At 37.6% G+C, this 23,082-nt stretch overlaps 1 protein-coding gene across 1 annotated transcript; it reads right to left on the bottom strand.

The window, feature by feature from the left end:
* Window positions 1-2,920: 2,920 nt before the first annotated feature.
* On the bottom strand, window positions 2,921-3,565 carry LOC149186321 (uncharacterized). Its single transcript, XM_089409301.1, has one exon. It carries the CDS (start codon window positions 3,563-3,565, stop codon window positions 2,921-2,923), a length of 645 nt encoding a protein of 214 aa, XP_089265427.1.
* Window positions 3,566-23,082: the final 19,517 nt, after the last annotated feature.

Raw genomic sequence — 23,082 nt, forward strand, 5'->3', positions numbered from 1 at the left:
AGAAGAAGCTTTTTAATTGATGGATGAAAGCTAACTCGAAGGAAGCTAATCTAGTTGCAAAAAGAAACTGAAAGCAAAAAGAAACGCAAACCCTAGCAAACCCTAATTCTACCAGCTAGTCCTACTGACGCAAAGGAGAGCATGCAAACTACTGAAAGAGATGCCATTGCTTCTAGGAAGGTAAAATGCATGTGTCTAAGTTATCACTATCTGAAGAAAACATCTTTTTGTATTTTTGATTAAGTTATTAGAATTATCATGCATGTGCTTTTAACTGGCTTCTCACTGTGCAGAGGTGGATCAAGGAGGAGAAATGCATGGAAGAGGTCAGGAAGGTACAGAGAGGGTCTAAGGGATCCCTAACATTCTTTCCGAGAGTTTCACAAAGTCTGGATGCCATGCAACCGTGTTTATGAACTTCTACAGGAAGTCTGCAGGGGTTTCTACAGGATGTTCTGTAATTCTTCTACAGGATGTTTTGAAATGGGATTTTGGAGCATGGATGGAGGGAAAAAGATGGAGGAATGAGTATGGAGGTGAAATAGGGGTGTAGGGGAGTTCAAGACTTGGAGGTTGGAGTTGAGGAGAAGGTGTAGATGGTGAGATTTGTTCAAGGAGGGATGAAACGATGTTGTACAAGAAGATGAGAATCATGGCAAAGTAAGCGAATGAGGTAAATGTAAGGTAAGGGTTCTGAGTGAAGGGTGAAACAGGTAGGTTGGATGGAGTATGTGCAGGTAAGGAAGGGTAATAGGTACTCTGCAAGTGGTTTTTCAAACTGAACAAACAAAGACATGCAAGAAAACAAAGATCTAGTTATGCTACCCTAATATGATCTAGCTAACAGTAGCAAGAATGGACAACAACTTTATTTGCAAGGAAACCATGTACAACACGTGAGCAAGAACAGTCCAAAAGATCTGAATGCATGACTAAATCCTACCACTCTATTCCAAACATAAAAAGCTACTTTAACCATCAAAAGAAATCTAGATAACAAAGAAAGATCTAAATCTAGATAGCAGATTTTATTTTAAGAACGCAGCAAAACACATAAAGATAAACAAAGGAGGTACTGGGCGCTTGAGATGGGCCCAACCCCAAGAGCTACAGCCTCCAAAGAGAGATTTAGAGCTGGTGCAAAGCTGGATTCATCTTTATTGATCAAGAAATGAAGAGTTACATCAAAACTGTCCACAAGGAGAACTTGCAAATGAGCTGAAAGCAAAGCTAATCTATTGCATCCAAATCGAACCATAAACTAGCTAACTATTGGCTACAAAATGACTAACCACTAGCTAACTATCTACTGGCTAACTAGCTAACATCCACTGGCTAACCAAAATGAGGCCCTAAGCCTTCTTATTTATACAATTTGAGGACCCAACAGTCCTCCTAAAATTTAGGGACTCGGCTGCCCAAGACTTGGAGTTAACAGCAGTCCTACTTGACTTGCTTGGCTGCCCTTGTGCTGATTGATTCGGTGGCCCTTGAACTCCGAGCTGATGGTGGAGAATTCGAGGTAAGGGCCCATAAATGAAGGGGACACCTTCCTACAAATCCTCTCCCTTGTTCTCCCACGAATTTGGCTGCCAAGTGCTCATTAAGACCTTCAATTTTGTCTCCAAATTGACCAAAAAGGCTACACAAAGCACCCATTAGACTTGTTGGCATAATGACTAACCAAATTCACTCTATTAACATAAATATAATCAAAAACATGTAATAAAATAATGAGAATGGTGGATTAAGTCAAATTAGGAGGTTGAATGAGCCCAAATAATTATCCATTTTTGGGGCTCATCATCACCCCCCTACTGAAAGTGTTGCTCATCCTCTGAGCAACCAATCTCTCTCCTCGTCTTTGATAGCCCTGGTGGCTTCCTTAGCTAAAATCTCGGCCGATTTCTCCTTCTGCTGCCCTCTCTCCAAACTTCCTGTAGAAACAGTTCGCTGGCTTCCTGTAGAAACAGTCTGCTAACTTCCTGTAGAACCAATTTTCTCTGATTTTGCCTGCTTGGCTGGGGGTGCCTTCTCCTTGAACTGTGCTGCTGCCCGAAAGCTGACGAATCCAACACAAATGGAAAGTCTAATGTATTATAAAAGCACACAAGTACAATGAACTGCTCGAGAATAGATATTGCATGCCAAAGCTGGATGGGAAAAAGTGTTTCCAGGCCTTTAACTGAATCAAATGGCATTCTTAATCTTGGATTTGAACTCTGCTAAGAATTGATAACAGAAGCAGAACAGAACATAAGATAGATCAAGGGCAGAGAAAATATGACTTGCTCACATATCACTGCTATGAATCAGCATTTCCCTTCAATCTGAAATTGCTTCAAAACAGGCCAAAAATGAGAATTCCCAAGTTTTGTTTCAAGCTGCTGTATAACCAGGAGTAGAGCAAAACTTCATACCGAATCACACTTTTAAGAATTCTTTCACATGGAATAATCTGGCTATTGCAAAAGACCTTGTGAACCCCTTGGAAAGTATTGAAATAAACAAATCTAACCAGAACAACACCAGAACTTTCCAGTTTGTTTCATGGTAGATTCACTTCATGCAAAATCACTGTTTTTCCATTAGTTAACTTTAATTCAAATTTCTGTTCCTAACATGACAATACTTTCCGACTGCGGCAACTTTCTCTTCTTCATTTGAAGATGTTGAGATAAGTTTTGCTAAACATTTCATATATTTTTCTCCAAGATGTTCTGCTAATTTTCTTTTATCTCCATCTTGAGACAAGATAAACAACAGTTTCACAGCATAAGCTCGCATTTCAGAGTATGTAGCTTCACAAAAAGGGAAGCAATACTTGAATTTCTCCTCCCTCTCTTAAATTTGTCCTTGCCTCAACAGCCGCTGGTACACAAAAAATGGCATGGAATGCTCGAACAATGCTTCCATGTATTCAAGGTGGTGTCAAATTTATTAAAGATAATAGTTGGTATATGATCTCATCAGATTCCAATAATGCAGCTGTTGTGTCATTTGTTCTTTGGGGCAATGCTGTAGACATAGCAAGGTTTGCATAGGTATTAGCAGCTTTTTCTCTCAAAGCCAATACAGTTGACAGTGGTGTGCATAGAAGGTCCAAGATGGGTCGGACCACCCCATCTTTGATCATTTGTAAAGCATTCTCAGGTAAACTTGAAAGATTCTGAAGTGCCCCAATGGCTGCTAATTTTGACTTCAAATTAGCATTTGAAATCATTTCAAGAAGTGGAAATACAACTCCCTCTTTGAGCAATGCAGCGTTGTTTTGATCTGTTAAACCTATCTCTGACAACTTACTTGCCATAACAATTTTCATTGTGTCAGACCCTTCTCTCAGGTTCTGTATCAAAGGCTTGAAATAGTTCGCCTGTGCCATTTGCACTGCATTATGCTCACTGTATGGGAGATTCTCCAGAACTTCGTTTGCATCCTTAGCAGCTTTAGGATTGTCACTATTTGACATTGTTACAAGGAGGAGGATACAACCTTGTACCTTGCCAATCTGTTCACACACAGCCATATCCTTTGAAAGCTCTAAAAGCAATTCCACGGCTTTCATACCCTTTGCAATATCACGTGCAAGTGAACGAACAATAAAATCAATAACATGATCCACCTCAGCTATTTTCACCTTTCTTCAAGCTCCAAACTTGATGAAGAAAAACTCAGGCTTCTCTACTCTGGAAGACTCTGCTGTATTTTCCTGTAAAACGTCTTCCTGTAGAATGCTAGCCGGATGCCATAGGATGTCTCTACGCCTCTGCACGATCTTGGTATGCGGAAGAATTTTGAACAGGCCAAAAAAAATCAGCGAAGGATGATAGGTTAAGCTGATTGTGGAAGCAGAGGATGTATACTTCAGTTTAACATGATGCAAGTGCAAGTTGACTAACAGTTTATGAATTTCAGCTGAGCGCTCATTAATTTCTGCGTGATTGTTTTGGAGTGAGGTGGCAAAGACGTGTGCTGGCCCATGCAACTGTTGTGCTATCATGAACTGCAGTGGTTAACTGTGTGTTCTCTGCCTGTAATCTCATCCATCAGTTGCACTGGAGTTTAGACTACCCACACTATCCGTGTTTTTTAAATTTCACGTGCATGACTGACCCATGCATGCTGCGTGACTTTCTCGTGAGTGCTAGAGAACTGGGTGTCTTGCTACATTCATGGCTTAATTTCACCATTCCATTCGTTCATGCAATGCTTAGACTAGATTCATGCAATAGATGAACAAGGTTTAGTCACGTACCTGAAGTCAAACGGCTGCTTGTGAAGCTTTTTGCTGCTGCATGCTCATGTTCTGCTGCTGCATGCTTGGATCCTTTGGTTGCATGAGGGCTTGGCTGATGATTTTTGATTTCTTTTCCTTGTGCAGGTGTCCTCTGACCAGATCTAAGCTGCATGCATTTGTTTCCACGTTCAAATCTGCACCTTCAAGCTGCTGCTGCTGCAATGTCACAGAACCAGAACTTGTTTTCGCCATTTCTCCCAAACGGTAAAGCGGATTGATCTGAAACTTGCTGAGCATGTTTCTATCATCATGATGCATCTCCCATAGCAAAATCGTGATCAATGGATGCACGGATTTCGAGAAAAATGGAAAATGGCTGAAGATTTAAGAGATTGATTTCTCGGAAACCGTGCATCGGAATCGGCGGAAACTACTTGGGTAGGTTACCATCACTCATATGCATATCCCCATGAAACAGGTTTTGAAACGGATGCACGGTTATGGAGAAAATGAAAAAATGGCTGATGGTGATGGAGGCTGATTTCTTGGAAACCGTGCACCGGAATTGGCTGAAATTGCTCAAGCATGTTTCCATCACCCTTGTACAATTCCCCATAAAATGGTTTGTCAAATGGATGCATGGTTTTCAAGTTATGGCAAAAACAAATTTTGTTCTATGGATTTTTGCCTCAAGGCTTTTTGCAAATGTTTGCATGGAAGGAAAAACTGAGCTTGGGCTGTGATGCAGGTATGGAGATGATGGAGGAGGAGTTGGAAGATTGCATGAGGACTTCTGAACCCTTGAGGAAGCTACCATGTTCGCCAAACCACTTTTTGAAATCCATGTCTAGTTTCCCACAATTTCTACAGGAAGTTCCTGTAGAAGCACAATGAGAAGCACAAGGAGGTGGAAAAAAATGATGGATAAAGGCAAGGGATGGACACACAAGTGCTTGTAGGCCTAATCAACAGATTCCCACCATTAGATTCACTTTTGAAATTGGATTTGACTCGTCCAAAGGTTCTACAGGATGTTTCCTGTAGAAATACAGAGCTTCCTGTAGAAGGCACAAGAAAAATTCCTTTGATCTTGATTTGAGTGCTCCTCCTGTCATGAAACGTCCTTCTTGCAACCTGCAATTAGCCAATGGAATTAGTTTTATTTTTCTTCTTCTTTTTCTCTTTTGTTTTTTTTTTGAAAAACAACTAGGGCGCCTCATGGAGGTTTTCACCCTAATTGCCTGCCTTGGGCGCCTCCAAGGGAGGTTTTCACCCAAAGATCTTATTCTCTTTTCTCTTTTTTCCAACCCATTGACCGCCTCATGGAGGTTTTCAATCAATGAGCCAATCTAAGGCGCCTCCGAGGAGGTTTTCACCTTAGATTTCTATTTTCCTCTTTTTTAATTTTTTTTTTTTTTTTCTACCCTACCCTACTTGAAAAACAAAATCATTTTCAAGTATAAGAATACTTCCAATGGAGCCATGTGCACATCGAGATTAGAGAAAAAATGATGTGAAGGCTCGAAATGCATGCTTGGACAACTATCCGGACTTTAGAGACCAAATGATTTGACTTTGAAGGGATCAAACATAGCTGAAGAAGAGAGTACTGCTGCAACTTAGTGACCTTCTGAAACCATATCTCAATATAGCTCTGATATCCTTGGTTCTTTTGCTGATCTAGATCATGTTTCATGTCACCTTCTAACATGACTTCCTCATCTTCCTTTTTTTGCTGATCTTTCTCTTGAATACATGGAAGATTTGATGGTAACCATGAGGAAACTCTCTCGATCTTTGATTCTGATCTATTCTCTTCATCAAGTGCAGCCCATGGTTCTTTGATCTCCTCTTTTGCATCTTGTTTTTCTGGATGTGGTCCTTAAATTCTTTCAAGATAATCTCTTTTTTGCAAGGCTCTTCCTGAGCTTTGGTGAACATCATTGAGCTCAAAAGGAGTCATTTGCACATGTTGTGCCTCAGCTTTGCAATTGGGTTGAGCTACTCCATGGGATGGCTTTGGAAATGGTACGGGTAGTTGAGTGGAGGTGTGAAATTGAGATGGAGATGGATGGCATTGTGGTTGGGTAGGCATTTGGGGTTGCCTTGGTGGAGGAGGAGGTGATGGTTGTGGATGAGCAGGTGGTGGAGGGAAAGAAGCGGGAGGAGTGTTGTATTGGGGCGTCCACTCGTGATGAGGTGCATTCCACTGAGGCTGTGGCTGAGCATAAGAGTGAAATGAATGAGCAGCTGGTTGGGCGTAATATGGATCTGTGAAGGAACAAGGAGGAGGTGTGAACCATGAAGGGTGAGCAGGGGGACCCCAAGAAGGCATGAAAGTGGCTTGATAGGGGTCATAATAGGTCTCGGATGTCCCTTGCAGTTCCTGCTGGTAAGATCGAGGTCCATGCGGCCAACTTTGGTTCATGTAATAGAGTGATTCAGTGGCTCCTTTGGCTCTCTGATATGTAGCTTTGAATCTGGGTAAGGAAGGGCACTGATCTGTAGGATGGTATTCTTCACAGACAAAACACACTTCTATGGAGTACAATAGACATTCGTTCCTAGGATGCTTTCTAGTGCACCTAGGACAAAAAATGACCAAAGCCCTCTTGGCTTCCTCTTGCTTTTGTTGGATCCGCAAGGTATCCAGTTGCATGGCAAGAAACTGCCTCATATCACTCTTGAAATCTTCCATATGATTTTCAAATTCATCTTTGGACAAGGGACTGCTCCCAACATTTCTTCTTGTAGCCATTTGCTCCAGAGGAGTGTTTTCTTCTTCTTCTCCCCTAGAGGTTCTTTAAATATGCCTTGATGTCCATCCGGGGGTTCTTCTTAGTCACAACCATCGAAGCAGAGAGAAGGTTGGCTGTGTGAAGCAATGGGGGGTGTTGTGCAATCATTTTTCTAACTTATCTCTACTCCTACAAGGCATGAAAGGAAATATTTTTGGTTGATTTTTTGTGTTTTTCTTCTTGTGCTTTCAAAACTAAAATAGATTGAACTACAACAAACTATCTTGCTGAAATGAAAATGCAGAATTGAAACGAAAGCAGGAAAGGACTAATCTATTTTGCTCAAATGAAATTGCAGGAGTGAAATGCTAGGCTACGCTTGTGGAATTGAAATGCTAATCTACGCTTGCAGAAATGAAATTGCGGAATTGAAATGCTAATCTATGAAAGCGGGAAATGCTAATCTACTTTTGCATAAACGAAATTGCATAATGGAAATGAAATAAACTACTTAGCAGAAGATTGTAGTGGAAAGTAGAAGAAAAGCGAAAATCACCAATACTCTGACGCGTCCCCGGCAACGGCGCCAAAAATATGGTGGGCTCCAGTATTGTAGCAATAATGCTACAACTCCTGGAACTCCCTTCTTTAATTTTATCAACCCGGTAGTTCGTAACAAACTTGGAAGCGACGATGCTGTATGCACAAGTACTAGCTCTTGCCGCAACTGTCACTTGGTCAGCTGGCACAAGTCCACTAGGAGCTTAAGCCAACTTCTATGAGCTCTTAGAAGAAGCTTTTTAATTGATGGATGAAAGCTAACTCGAAGGAAGCTAATCTAGTTGCAAAAAGAAACTGAAAGAAAAAAGAAACGCAAACCCTAGCAAACCCTAATTCTACCAGCTAGTCCTATTGACGCAAAGGAGAGCATGCAAACTACTGAAAGAGATGCCATTGCTTCTAGGAAGGTAAAATGCATGTGTCTAAGTTATCACTATCTGAAGAAAACATCTTTTTGTATTTTTGATTAAGTTATTAGAATTATCATGCATGTGCTTTTAACTGGCTTCTCACTGTGCAGAGGTGGATCAAGGAGGAGAAATGCATGGAAGAGGTCAGGAAGGTACAGAGAGGGTCTAAGGGATCCCTAACATTCTTTCTGAGAGTTTCACAAAGTCTGGATGCCATGCAACCGTGTTTATGAACTTCTACAGGAAGTCTGCAGGGGTTTCTACAGGATGTTCTGTAATTCTTCTACAGGATGTTTCGAAATGGGATTTTGGAGCATGGATGGAGGGAAAAAGATGGAGGAATGAGTATGGAGGTGAAATAGGGGTGTAGGGGAGTTCAAGACTTGGAGGTTGGAGTTGAGGAGAAGGTGTAGATGGTGAGATTTGTTCAAGGAGGGATGAAACGATGTTGTACAAGAAGATGAGAATCATGGCAAAGTAAGCGAATGAGGTAAATGTAAGGTAAGGGTTCTGAGTGAAGGGTGAAACAGGTAGGTTGGATGGAGTATGTGCAGGTAAGGAAGGGTAATAGGTACTCTGCAAGTGGTTTTTCAAACTGAACAAACAAAGACATGCAAGAAAACAAAGATCTAGTTATGCTACCCTAATATGATCTAGCTAACAGTAGCAAGAATGGACAACAGATTTATTTGCAAGGAAACCATGTACAACTCGTGAGCAAGAACAATCCAAAAGATCTGAATGCATGACTAAATCCTACCACTCTATTCCAAACATAAAAAGCTACTTTAACCATCAAAAGAAATCTAGATAACAAAGAAAGATCTAAATCTAGATAGCAGATTTTATTTTAAGAACGCAACAAAACACATAAAGATAAACAAAGGAGGTACTGGGCGCTTGAGATGGGCCCAACTCCAAGAGCTACAGCCTCCAAAGAGAGATTTAGAGCTGGTGCAAAGTTGGATTCATCTTTATTGATCAAGAAATGAAGAGTTACATCAAAACTGTCCACAAGGAGAACTTGCAAATGAGCTGAAAGCAAAGCTAATCTATTGCATCCATATCGAACCATAAACTAGCTAACTATTGGCTACAAAATGACTAACCACTAGCTAACTATCTACTGGCTAACTAGCTAACATCCACTGGCTAACCAAAATGAGGCCCTAAGCCTTCTTATTTATACAATTTGAGGACCCAACAGTCCTCCTAAAATTTAGGGACTCGGCTGCCCAAGACTTGGAGTTAACAGCAGTCCTACTTGACTTGCTTGGCTGCCCTTGTGCTGATTGATTTGGTGGCCCTTGAACTCCGAGCTGATGGTGGAGAATTCGAGGTAAGGGCCCATAAATGAAGGGGACACCTTCCTACAAATCCTCTCCCTTGTTCTCACACGAATTTGGTTGCCAAGTGCTAATTAAGACCTTCAATTTTGTCTCCAAATTGACCAAAAAGGCTACACAAAGCACCCATTAGACTTGTTGGCATAATGACTAACCAAATTCACTCTATTAACATAAATATAATAAAAAACATGCAATAAACTAATGAGAATGGTGGATTAAGTCAAATTAGGAGGTTGAATGAGTCCAAATAATTATCCATTTTTGGGGCTCATCAATAGTCATGAAGAAAAACATATTTTTTTAAAGGCATAACAATTTCTAGTAATTATAAAGTAAAATAAAATCTTATAACTACAAATGGTATATGTAAAATGTTTTATAATAATATAATTTTTGAATATTTGAAATAGGTACCCACGTTTCAAACTAACCTGTGTGGTTCATCATCAGGACAAGACGAAGAATCAGATCATAACGGCAAGATAAATAGGGAGATAATACCTTCTAATGGCTATAAGGAAAATTGCTATAAAGAGGGCCATATTTGATTGGTGAGGAAAAAGGAGAAGAAATAATATAATTTCTCTAGAATAACATGATGATGATGATGGCTAATGTCCACTGAGACCAAACTTTGGTTTATCGGACCTAAAGAAACAAATTATTTAGTTTGATTTAAGATTTTATTCCTATGTTCAAAAAGCCTGGAGAGAAGCCTCCCGAGCTCACTATAATTTTGACATCGTAAAAGGATAGGAAGGTCAATATTGCAACAAGGATTATGAAACCAAGATCTTATGTGGTTGTACATGGGGATGTCTAAGAGGAAGTGATTTTCACCTCGATGTTCATATTCTCATAAAGATGGAAGATCCTTTCCATCCATGGTGTTTTAGGAACTGCCCAATGATCCGTTTCACTATGGAGCTCATGAGGATTTGTTCTAATCTTAGCTATATTAATTTTCTTCTTCGAGCTAGTTAAAATAGAGAGATACTTTTGATTTTCTAGGGTGAGGTTGATGACCTCCTTATAATATCTTAATTTTCTTTTAGCTACTAAATCTTTCTCACACCACATTTTTTCTTTGAACTTAGAAGTAACAATATTTTTAACGTTATTAATGTCTTGCAATGCAACATTCTTGTTGATCTCCCAATGGTTTAACCAGGCCCTTGTGTCTTTATACCAACCTCGTTTGAGCCTTAGGTGGTTTTGGCTGGAATTTAAAGCTAGCTTAGGAAGTCTATGGTCTCCTATGTTATTGAGTTTGTGCTTGTACAACAGAAACCTAGTCATAGCTAGTCTCTCGATAGGGGAAAGACCCACTTGTATAAGGAGAATAGGATAGGGTGTATTGCTTCTATTTTTGAGGTTATATGTTATAAAACGCTTCTGGATTTGCTCAATCTTTCTCCACAATTCTCTAGAGATGCTACAACCCCAAACTCACATCCATATAAGATAACAGGAGTGACTAAAGTTTCAAAGAGGAACTTCTTTCTCTCCCACATTATGAAGTTTTCTGTTTTACAATTATTTTCAAGACCAAAATAAGATTTCCACTACCCATTAATCCTTTTCTCAATGCTATAGTTCCAGTTGAGCTCGTGATGAATATCAATTCTTAGGTACTTGTAAGAAGACATTTCCTCCTAGTTACTATTGTCATACATAAAATTAGCGTAAGTGTCCTTCTTGGATTTGATAATCATAAATTTTGTTTTTTCAGTGTTAACAGTCATACCCATGGCAGAAAAGAAATCCTTAACAAGTCTAAGTTGCTTATCAAGATTAGATGGGAACCTTACGAGAAGAATGATATCATCATCACATAGAAGAAGGATGATGACTATCCTAACTAAGATCATGCCAGCACAACCTGCTTCCTCTAAACAACCTTCTAGCTTGTCGATGTAAATGCCAAGTAGGGTAGGGGAGAGGGGGAAACCTTGTTTAAATCCGATATTACACTTAATATCTTTCGACCACCCCTCATTTCTATTTAGATTGGCAAATTACATTCTCGTATAGCCTTATAGCGACAACTCTCAACTCGAAAGGAACCTTTAGCTCTTCTAATCTATTCCATAGGTTGTTTCTAGGAACTGTATCGAAAGCCTTTCTAAAGTCCACAAAGCAACAAAAGGGATTGGATTTATCATTGCGGCATTCCTCCAAAATGATCCTAAGCGTAACGAGGTGGTCCGTTGTTGAGTGATGCCTTCTAAAACTTGCTTGGCCTTTAGCCCGCTTACCTTCACTTTCAAGCCATATGCTCAAATTCTTTTCCAAAATAATACCATATAACTTGGCTAAGAGAGGGCTGATCATAATTATCCGATAACTAGAGGGGTTATTTTTATCCCCACTTTTAAAAATAAGGATAATGAGGCTTTGAGTCCATGGTTTAGGGAACCCTTGCTTGACCACTTGATTGAAAAGCTTGTGGATGTGGGGGATGAGGATGTGACCTCCAATTTTTAAGATTTCCGCTTGGTAACCTTCAATTTCCTTAACTTTACCATTTGTGAGGCGTTTAACCCCAAAATAAATGTCTTCTAATGAGAAAACTTCTTTTGTTGTGAGCAAGGTTTCAAAGTTACCCATGACATTTGAAGATTCATAAAGCTCTCTAAGATAGGAATTGTCTAGTCAATTGACCTAAATTGATCTTCATAAATTATCAATCAGGGTATTGTAAACTGATGAAGTGTAGTGCACTGTTTGTGCTAGATAACCCTTCCTAATTCGTTCCTTTTATGTTTTATGTTGTTTTGAGGGCTTTTGGTCCTTTAGTCCTTAATGATTTATAATGTAACTGTCAAAATCCTAAATCTATCTTCTGTAAAGACTGCTAAGAATATAAAAAGGAGAAATAAAAGATCTTTAAGGAAGACTTGGAAGCAAAGTTTAAGCAAGAAATGAAAACAGAGTTTCTATTCCTGTTTTATCATTATTTCCAAATCATGGACTAGTAATTGAAAGTGAAATTGCAACTAATGTCTAATCTATTACAGAAACAAAACTAAACAAAATACTAAAATTGAAAGTGAAATTGCAACTAATTTCTAATCTATTACGGAAACAAAACTAAATAAAATACTAAAACTGAAAGTGAAATTGCAACTAATGTCTAATCTATTACGGAAACAAAACTAAATGAAATACTTAGTTACTCTGCCTCTCAATTTTGGGAGAAAAATATCCTTGTGATGACATTTTGAGGAATTCTGTACTTCATTATTCTAAGAGAATATAAATGCAAAAATGCAGAAAAGACTCATTGTATGAATGACATATTCAACCACTTAGTTTAAGATGAGTCATCAACTAGAAGGGCTCTTCAGAAACATTCATTAATACCATGGGTCAATAAACTAGTCATAAAATGGCAAGAACTGTAATCGCAGTGATCAGTCTAATTGAAAATTTAAAGACTAGTGAAACAGTAAATGAAACAAACTACATTACACTACTGAATTTCAACTTCTAACTACTGATAAAAACTAGAAAGAAATTAAATAAAAAGAATCTATTTTGTACTGAAAGAAGCTATTCTGCATTAGTAAAGAAATGATAAAAGTTGCATTATAAACAAGGTCAGTACAAAAATGATTATGAACACTGTGAGAAGAAATGATGAATTTATAGTTTTAACTAGAAAATACAAAACAAAACCTCAGCCAGTGCATGGGCCCTCTGTAACTGATCAGGTTATGCGTGCTTAATCAATCTCCAAGAAACTCTTTCATATATCCATAAAACATGCAGTCTTCATATTAAAACAGGAAAATGAGTTTTTCAAAATTACAGAACAATAAGTCTGAGCTTAATACATGAGGAAATTCGAACCCCTTCTGAGTTCTTTACACAGGTATTTATAAGAAAATCATGCCACTGTTTGTGGAGAAAAATAAGCTACAACCAAAAACACGTAGAAGACAAGCACACAGAATTTTCTTCCTCGGCTGCTGGAGACATAAATCCAAGATGGTGGTTGTTGGATTTAGTTGCACAGATGGTTGTTGGAGTCCGTGGGTTCAGGAAGTTGTTTCGGATAATGCTTCCCATCACTGTGAAATGTGTTGATTATCCACGAAATAGAGTCATGTTGCCTTCGGTCTCTATGTTTGACTTCTCCATTGACCGTAGTCTTGTACCATCTTCATTGTTGACCTGGGATAGGTGAATAGGACACGGTCCATGTCATGATGATTTCCAAGCTACCCATGTAGTTATTTTCTCCTTATGACACCCGGAACTTGTTAAAGCATGGAGGTAGCTACGGAACACCTGATTAGCTGCAGAATAGGCTACATTTTGTAGCTAATATGCAAAAACTTATTCAAACAACAAAACATAAAAGAATAACATGTAAATCATTAAATGGCCTAGATAAGGCAATATATACTGGTCATTGATGATAAGAATGCATTTTATTCATGGAGAAACGAAGAAAAGGGATGAGAAGAGTTGCTAGGTAAAGAGCAATTTTGAGGCTCAACGCACCCCCACTGCAAAACCATTGCATGTCCCCATGCAATCAAAATTGTGAACTTCTTCCTCCTATTGCATATGTTCTGACACTTCTGCCAACACATCTAACTTTCTCTTCTTAGTTTTCTTTACACTGACTGCCATCCTTGGCTTCCTCATAAGAAGTCTATATTTGAGGTCAATAAGTGTTCTGCTCAACTTCTTATTTTTCCTTTTCAACTTCCTGTTTTTCTTGTACCATAATCCCAAGTGTAGCATTTTGTTGTCATGAATAGCTCTATCCAGCTTGTTTTGTTCCCTCAAGGTTTCATTCTCTTTTTGGATGTGGGTGTTTAGAATTTCTAACTCAAAGATCTCTTGTTTGAGAGAGCTAGTTAGAGTTTCTTGTGGGGTGACAGGCTGCTCTGGATTAGCTGAAGTTCCTGGATCTATCGAGGTATTATTTTTCTTTAATGACTCTATGTAGTCATAGATTTGCTGTTGTATTGGATCTATGCCAGGAGAAGCTCTACTTGGGCTGCCTTCAAAATTTTGTGGAGGAGAGTTTTGTGGACTTTGTTCAGATGGAATACTATCAGGGGACTGAACTGGGGTTTCTTCCTCTAAGTTTATAAACTGGGCTTCTTTTGATTTCACCCTCTTCACCTTACCTCGGAGTCTAGAGCTCCTCCTCAAGTTTTGGAAGCTTATGGTTTATTCTTTTGTGTCCTTTTTCCTCTTTCCTTTCTCCTTATTTTTCTTGATTTTCTCCTTGATCTTGGTAAGTCTTTCAGAGAGTAGTTGTTCATCTTCTTGTGGTGATGAAGGTTCAAGAATGTCCTTATTGATTTCTTCAACCCTTTCTTTCATTTTTCTCTTCTGTTTAGTCTGCTCCCTAACCTATGGTTTAAGAGCTATCTTTGCATCATCTTTTTGTGTGGAGCTTTGAATATCAATGCTAATATTTTTCCTTCTACTTTTCTTAACATGACTTCCCTCAGATAAATCTGGAGCATCCTAGAAGAAATTTCTTACCCATAAATCTTCCCATGTATCCCCTATACTTCTCAAATGGAATTCAACTAGAATCTTCACTAATCCATGATGATAAAGAGTTGTTTCTATTGATTCAATTTTCTTTTGGAAATTTGTTGCCATCCTTCTCAGGCTATTCAGAAGGAAAAAGGGAAGATTAATGGTTCCATTCTCTAGAAAATTCATTAACAAGCATATATGGTAAACATACATAGACTCAAATCTTCCTTCACATGTAATGAATTTTTGCAATATTAACAACATGTTACTCCATTAAGTGCTGAAATGGGAATCCCCTTTCTAAATACTATAACATCCATACCTGGGTTTTTAAGGATCACCTTCTAAGGTTCATCATGAAATTCCTTATTTTTAAACCATCTTTCTCTTAGTCTCGGGAGCTCTGTTTCTTCTGCTATGAAGGATTATGTGACTGCAAATTTGATATCCCCTATCTCCACTTTTGTGCCATCAAATGACCTTGCAAAGGATTTAGTAATTTCCTTGTGGTAGCCGTCAAATTTTTCAATAAAACATAAACATCCAGCCTTCTGTAACATCCCCTTAAGTTGCGGATACCCCTCCATATATTTTACCCCTACGGGCTCAGTTATGACAATAAGCCCCATATCCTCTATTCTCGGTTACCCTTCAAAACTACTCTCACTGTCTAAGAAATGTAATGACTGCGTATATGGAAATGGAGTGACTGGATATATGAAAATAGAACAACTGTGGATATGGAAACATAATTACTGTATATATGAAATGGCTGCGTGAATATGAGAGACAAAATTAAGAGTTGGCATGTAATAAATAAACAATCAGGGTTTAGAGAGTCGTAGATAGGCAGGTCACATCGTTATCTTGACCGTTAATAAGCGTAGCTGTGGAGGACCATTTAAGTACAAGTTATGGAGTTTGAAGCAGAGATTAGTTATGAAGGAATCATTAGACCGTTTGTCATTGAAGGCGGAAGATATGGTGGAGACATCGTGGTGGTCAAATCACATGACGGTTAATTAAGGAGACATGTGATCATACATATTATACAAGCTTATGTTTTCAAATTGCTTTTTGAAATAAACTTTTGCATTTACCTTTTGCTTGCTAATATTTTGATGTTTGATCCTCAGGTACTTTAGGCATGATTGGTCTTCAAAGTTGATTTTTCTTCAATTCCCTGCATACATGATTTTATTATGAACTAGACACTTGTGCTTGGACTGATAAACAAATTGTTGCTGCAAAATCAGATTAGCTGTAGAACATGAAATAAAAAGTAAAATATGACTTATGAATGAATGGAATGGAAATGGATGTGTAAGTGAAAATAAAATAATATGTAAGACAAGATGATAAATGAAAATGGTTATGGAAGAAATACTGGGAAAGGAAAAATTTATTGGTGAAATATGGCAATGGAAAGAAGTGAAACTGTAAAAGAAAAACGGAGTAAAGTGAGATGAGAGAATGAATTTTGTAGAATGTAGAATGATTGTGGCTTTTTGTCACCACTTATTACATAAAGGAAATGGAAAATATAGGGTGTCAGAAACTTCTGATTTTCACCCTGTATTTTTTGTATAAGCATGCCAATCAATGATTGGTTTTCAACCTTATACATTTTTTTTTTAGATAGGAAAAATAAAGACTAAGTTGGTGGAGAAGAAGGATTCTTCTTCACTAACTTCATTTCAGAATTGTTTTGGAAGATCTTGATGAACTCCTCCTTTGAAATTGGTTTTTGATATATTTTTAATCTATGACCATTCACCAGAAGAGGAGCTTGACTTTTGTCTATTGTTATGATCCACACTGCTCCATTACTAAAGACTTTTTCAATCTCATATGGCCCAAGCCAATGAGTTTGAAATTTTCCTTGAAAATCTTTAAACTTTGAATCAAATAATAGTGCCTAAGCTCCCTCTTGAAACCTCTTGTCCTTGATGTATTTATCATGCCATTTAGCCCTATGTTGTTGGACTGTACCAGTCCTTTGAACTACCTCTTGCCTAATTTCATCAAGTTCATTTTATTGCTCCAGTCTACGCTTTTGAGCCTCTGATAATCCAATCCCAACTGGACTGCCGTCTTGAAAGTTCTGATTTGGAACTTTATAGGGAACAAGACTTGTTTCCCATAAACAAGTTCATAGGGTGTATGTCCCATTGTGTTTCTCCATGTAGTTCTATAGGCCTAAGGCTTCAGGAAGCCTTTCTGCCCAATCTCTTCTATGTAGATGCACAGTCTTGGTGAGGATTCCTTCAATCACTTTATTTGTAGACTCCACTTGACCAATTTCTTGTGGATGACAGGGAGTAGATTTCCTGTGCTTGATCTTGTACTCCTCCACAAGCCTTTCCACCATGTTGGGTGTGAATTGAGATCCCTGATCTATCACAATTTCTCTTGGAACACCAAAACAAGTGAAGATGTCCTCAAAAAGAAAATTAAATACAGATTTTTCGTTAGCAAAAGGTAATGCTTTGGCTTCTACCCATTTGGTGACATAATCAGTGCATACCAATGTCTACTTTTTCTGCTTAGATGGAGGATTAATTGGTACAATAAAGTCCAAAGCCCACTTTTCAAAGGATTAAATAAGTACCTAAGTTTGTAATGGCATTTCATTTGAGGGAGCAGGTTTCCCTACCCATTGGCAGCTGTCACATCTCATGACATATTCTTTAGCATCATTGAAGATGGATGGCCAATAATATCCTAAAGAAAGGATTTTATAGGTTGTCCTCTTGTCAGCAAAGTGTCCATCACATGGCTCATCATGACATGCTTTGAGATTCTTAGGCATTTCATCTTCCCTAACACACCTTCTGATCATAAGATTTGGCCCTTTTTTATACAATTCGTTAGCGATCCATGAATATCTTGCACTTTCTTGAATAATATTTCTTTTCTCTCTAGGAAACAAATGTGAAGGTAACTTCTCTGTAACCAAGTAATTAGAAACATCTGCAAACCAAGGAGTTTGAGTAGTTATTGCAAAAATATATTCATCAGGAAACTTATCTTCAACCAAAGAGTCTTCTTTGATATTCTGAATCCTGGACAAGAAATCAGCAACTGTGTTTTGTTTTCCAGGTCTATCTAGCACAGTAATGTTGAATTCTTACAAAAGTAAAAGCCATCTTGTAACTCTACCATTAGTAATAGGTTTATTCATCAAATATCTAATTGCAGAGTGATCTGTATGAACAAAGGTTTCATAACCTGTTATATAGTGTCTAAACTTATTAATTGCATGAACAACAACTAAAAATTCATTTTTAGTCACATTATAATTCAACTCATTGGGAGTCAAATTCTTAATTGTATAGTAAATGGCATAAGGAATCAAATATTTTTGTCCCAATACCTCTCCTAGAGCTGTATCTGAAGCATATGTGGAAATATCGAAAGGAAGTTTCCAATTTGGACCTCTTAGAATAGGTGCTTCAGAAATTTTTGCATTCAAGGTTTCAAATGCTAGTTGGCAATCAGGATTCCAGCTGAATTCACAATATTTTGTAAGCAATTTGAAGAGTGGAGATTCTATATTAGTGAAGTTTTCTATAAGCCTTCTACAGTATCCTGTAAATCCTATAAAATTTCTAACATCCTTTTGGCAATTTGGAATTGATAACTTAGAGATGACTTCAACTTTAGATTTGTCAACTTTAATTCCATCTCCCAAAATGTGATGTCCTAAAACAATACCTTCTGTAAACATCATAATTTTTTTTTCATGGCTTAGTGAAAGGTTTGTTTCTTTACATCTTTTAAGAACTTTTTCCAAATTTTCCAAAACTTCTTCAAATGTGTTTCCATAGACTGTAAAATCATCCATATATACCTCTACACAATCATGTATTAGATCAGAAAAAATTACTAGTACTGCTCTTTGGAATGTTGCAGGTGCATTACACAACCCAAAAGGGAGTACTCGGTAGGCAAAAGTTCCCCATGGACAAGTAAATGTGGTTTTATCCTGATCCTCAGGTGCTACTTGAATTTGATTATAACCACTAAAACCATCCAAGAATGAGAAATACTTCTTACTTGCTAATGTATCTAACACTTGATCTATAAAGGGAAAAGGAAAATGATATTTAAGGGTTGCTTTATTCAATTCTTGGTAATCAATGCACACCCTCCATTTACCATTCTTTTTAGGCACAATTACCAAAGGAGAAACCCATTGGCTATCTGAAATTGGGTAAATGAAGTTTACATTCAGTAATTTTTGGAGCTCTTCTTTTACAATCTCCCTAAGATTTGGATTCATCCTTATTTGAGGTTGTCTGATCGATCTACTGTTTTCCTCAATATAGATATGATGGATACAAGTCTTAGGATCAATGCCTTTCATGTCGGTGTATTCCCATGCAAATGCAGCAAAATGTTTTTGTAATGTTTTGGTTAGCTCTTCTAGTAGTAGTTTCTCCAAGTTTTTGTTTATGTTCAATGTCCTACTTGGAAAAATTTCAATTGTAGAGCTACCAAACTCTTCCATAGAATAAAGAGACATCTACCTAGATGACAAGTATTCAACATTAGATTTTTCTTGAAATTGTGCATGATCATATTCTGAAGATGTTTCAAAATTTTCCAATGTATTCAAAATTTGACTATCTTCACTAATTTCTGACATAGTAAAGAGAGGCTGAATATCATTTTCAACATCAATCCATTCCTTGTCATCCATTTCTGTGATTGCTTTTGCTAGAGGATATAGAGTAAATTTCTTTGTTGAATTATCATCAGAAATATACATGTCACTAGATCTACAACTAATAAAAGCATCGGCTGTTTGCCAACCAAGGTCTTCCTAATATGAGTGGGTGTCCTCCTAGATTATTCTTGGGAGTTAAAGATCATGAAATCAATAGGATATTCCCAAGAATATAAGGATACTAAAATATCTTCTAACACACCATCTGGTTTGATTATTGATCTATCTGCAAGTTGCAGTAAGGTAGGTGTGTAAAGAAGATTGAGAAGTTTAAGCTGCTCCATAGTTTGTCTACTCATGATGTTTATTGTTGCCCCTAACAATCAATGTATTTGGAATTTTAATTCCATTTATATGTGTCTTGAAAATTGGACTCCCTGGATCCACATATTTCTGCATGGCAATTTTTCCCATCATTATGTCTGCTATCTTTCCTACCAGGTGAATTCTTTTTGTTTCTTTTTCTTTTCTTCCTGGTCTTTTGATGCTCAAATCCTTTATTGTTTTGGCTAGAATTTGAATTTCTCTAATGGATTGTAGCAAAGGAATTTTGATACAGACATTCTTCAACTCATCTAGAAAATCATAATTGGGCAATAAGATCTGTTTTTCTACCCCTCTATCAATTTGTAGTCTTTCAGAAAAAGGAGGTGTAAAAGTAGATGCTGGTTCCTCAAAACTTTTATCGACTTTTAGAGAATCTTCCTCAAAAGTGTCTTGTTCTTGAATAACTATAGAAGGTTTTTCCTTTTCTGATATCCTTCCAGATCTTAGTTGAACATCATTAAGATCTTGAGGAGTAATCATGTAAGTTGGAAATTGTTGTCCTTCTACCATGTAAGCATTCTGAGGGTTTTTATTGTTGGGGTTTGGTAATGGTTGGGCAGGTAGCTGATTTGGTTTCTGTTGAAATGGCAGTAAGAGTTAGGGATTTTGGCTTTGTCGTCGAGGTTGTTTTGGAAATGGCAATGAAAGTTGAGGGTTCTGATTATGAAGTTGTGGATGCTGATTTTGTTGCTGATTATGTGGGGGAGGATAATTCTGATAGGACGAAGGATATTGATAATATTGAGCAAATCTCCCATAGGTATTTTGTACCCCTTGTGCCCACGGTTGCGATTGATACTGAGATTGAGGTTGAGGTTGAGGTTGAGGCCAAGGTTGCTGCCAAGAACTCCAATTTGGTGGAGGTTGAAGGTACATTTGATTGTTAAATCCCTGATTTTGTGTCCCCAACCAAGGTCTTCTTGTAACAAAACAAAGAGATTCTGCAGAATTTGGAACTGTTTCCTCTTGAAAGACAACCTTAGACCTAGGATTGAAGGAAAACCCTTGGTTTCATGGCTTTCCGAACAGATCATACAAGTTTCTACAATTTTTGCATCTAGAGGGCATTCCCTTAGAGCATGTTTCTTTCTGCATTTTGGACAAAAAATGGCTAGAGTATCAACCTTTGTTTTCTGCTTGTTTTGACTTTTAAGGGTGTCTAGTTGCTCACTAAGGCTCCCTAGAATGTCAGTTTTAAACTCATCAAGCATATTTCCAATTTCTGGCTTGCTTACAGATCCAATTGTAGATTTGTTTTCTCTAACAAGAGAAGGATCTCTCGACCCTTTCCCTGTTTTAGCTTTCCCTCTTGAGAGATGAACACACAGTTCTCCTATATCACTCAATGGAAGTTGAGAGATATCTCCCTTCCCCATCATGTTAAGGATATCTATTCACTCATCTCTAATGGCCTTTAACAAAAGAGATTTCAAAGTTTTTTCATCTAAATTTCTCATCTTTGCTCTTTTCAAATTATAGTTGAATCTCTCAATCAAATCTTCTAAGTTTTCATCCTCTTTTTGCATCATTTTGAACACCTCATCTTTATGGTTGGTAGGCACACAATAATCCAAGTATCTATCCAAAAATGCCTTTTTCATGTAATTCCATGTTCTAATGGATTGAGTGACTAACCCCATGAACCATTTCAAAGCAGTTCCTTTTAGTGTTGAAGGAAACAATTTAAGTTTTGAGAGTCTTCTAGATAGTCATAAGTTTTGCGCAAGACTTCAAACTCAAACAAAAATGTTTCAGGGTCCTCACTTCTCAACCCATAGAAGTTTGGGAGGACAGATGGTGATATATTTTTCATTGTGGCATGTGTTTCCTCATCCACTATAGGGAATCTAAAAGAGTTATCTACTTCCCTATTTCCCCCGCCTCCTCCATTATTACCTCTACCTCCTCCATTATTTCCTCTACCTCTCCCTCTACCCCCTCCTCCAAACAGTGAAAATTCTCCATCTTGTTCCTCTTCTGCCATTATAGTTTCTTCAAAGTCAGTATAGGGTTCAACCTGTAAGGTTATTCCCTCCTCCTCTGATTCTTCTATTAATGGACTATGGGAGAGAGTTTCTACTTCTTCTTCCTCACCAGGTATTCCTAATTCTTCAACTACAATGGGCTCTCCTGTGGAGGTGAAAAAGGCTATCCTTGCTGTTAGAGATTCGAAATTTTTCTCTCCTAGGACTGTCTTGGAAGATGAAGTAGGAGATTATTCTGATTGGATTTCTGCCCCTGGTATTCCAGGAATCCTATGGCTGGGAGTATGTGTTTGGGATGGAGGTGTGTCTTTTCTTGCTCTCGGTGGAGTAGGTGGTGTTGTAGGAATCGAACTTTTGCCCCTAGCTATAAATCTACCCCTAGAGTCTTTTTCTCTATGCATGTCATTTTTTTTTTGAATGTAAGAGATAAGGCTACCTAGTTACACTTCCCTGGAAATGGCGCCAAAATGTCTGGTCAATTTAGTGTCCTAAATTTCTCTTCATAAATTATCAATCCGGGTATCGTAAACTGATGAAGTGTAGTGCAATGTTTGTGTTAGATAACCCTTCCTACTTCATTCCTTTTATGTTTTATGTTGTTTTAGGGGTTTTTGGTCCTTTATTCGTTAATGATTTATAATGTAACTGTCAAAATCCTAAATCTATCTTCTGTAAAGACTGCTAAGAATCTAAAAAGGAGAAATAAAAGAGCTTTAAGGAAGAATTGGAAGCAAAGTTTAAGCAAGAAATGAAAACAAAGTTTCTATTCCTGTTTTATCATTATTTCCAAATCATGGACTAATAACTGAAAGTGAAATTGCAACTAATGTCTAATCTATTACAGAAACAAAACTAAACAAAATACTAAAACTGAAAGTGAAATTGCAACTAATGTTTAATCTATTACGGAAACAAAACTAAATAAAATACTAAAACCGAAAGTGAAATTGCAACTAATGTCTAATCTATTACGGAAACAAAACTAAATGAAATACTTAGTTCCTATGCCTCTAAATTTTGGGAGAAAAATCTCCCTGTGATGACATTTTGAGGATTTTTGTACTTCATTATTCTAAGATAGGATAAATGCAAAAATGCAGAAAAGACTCATTGTATGAATGAAGTATTCAATCACTTAGTTTAAGATGAGTTATCAACTAGAAGGGCTCTTCATAAACATTCATTAACACCATGAGTCGATAAACTAGTCATAAAATGGCAAGAACTAT

Source organism: Pinus tabuliformis, chromosome 3_1 (assembly GCF_031772625.1).
Source record: "Pinus tabuliformis cultivar Carrire ecotype Pingquan chromosome 3_1, CPIR1, whole genome shotgun sequence".
Lineage (NCBI taxonomy): Eukaryota > Viridiplantae > Streptophyta > Pinopsida > Pinales > Pinaceae > Pinus > Pinus tabuliformis.

Coding starts and splice junctions, on each gene's coding strand:
- LOC149186321 (XM_089409301.1), bottom strand. CDS start 3,565: ATGAAAGCCGTGGAATTGCTTTTAGAGCTTTCAAAGGATATGGCTGTG.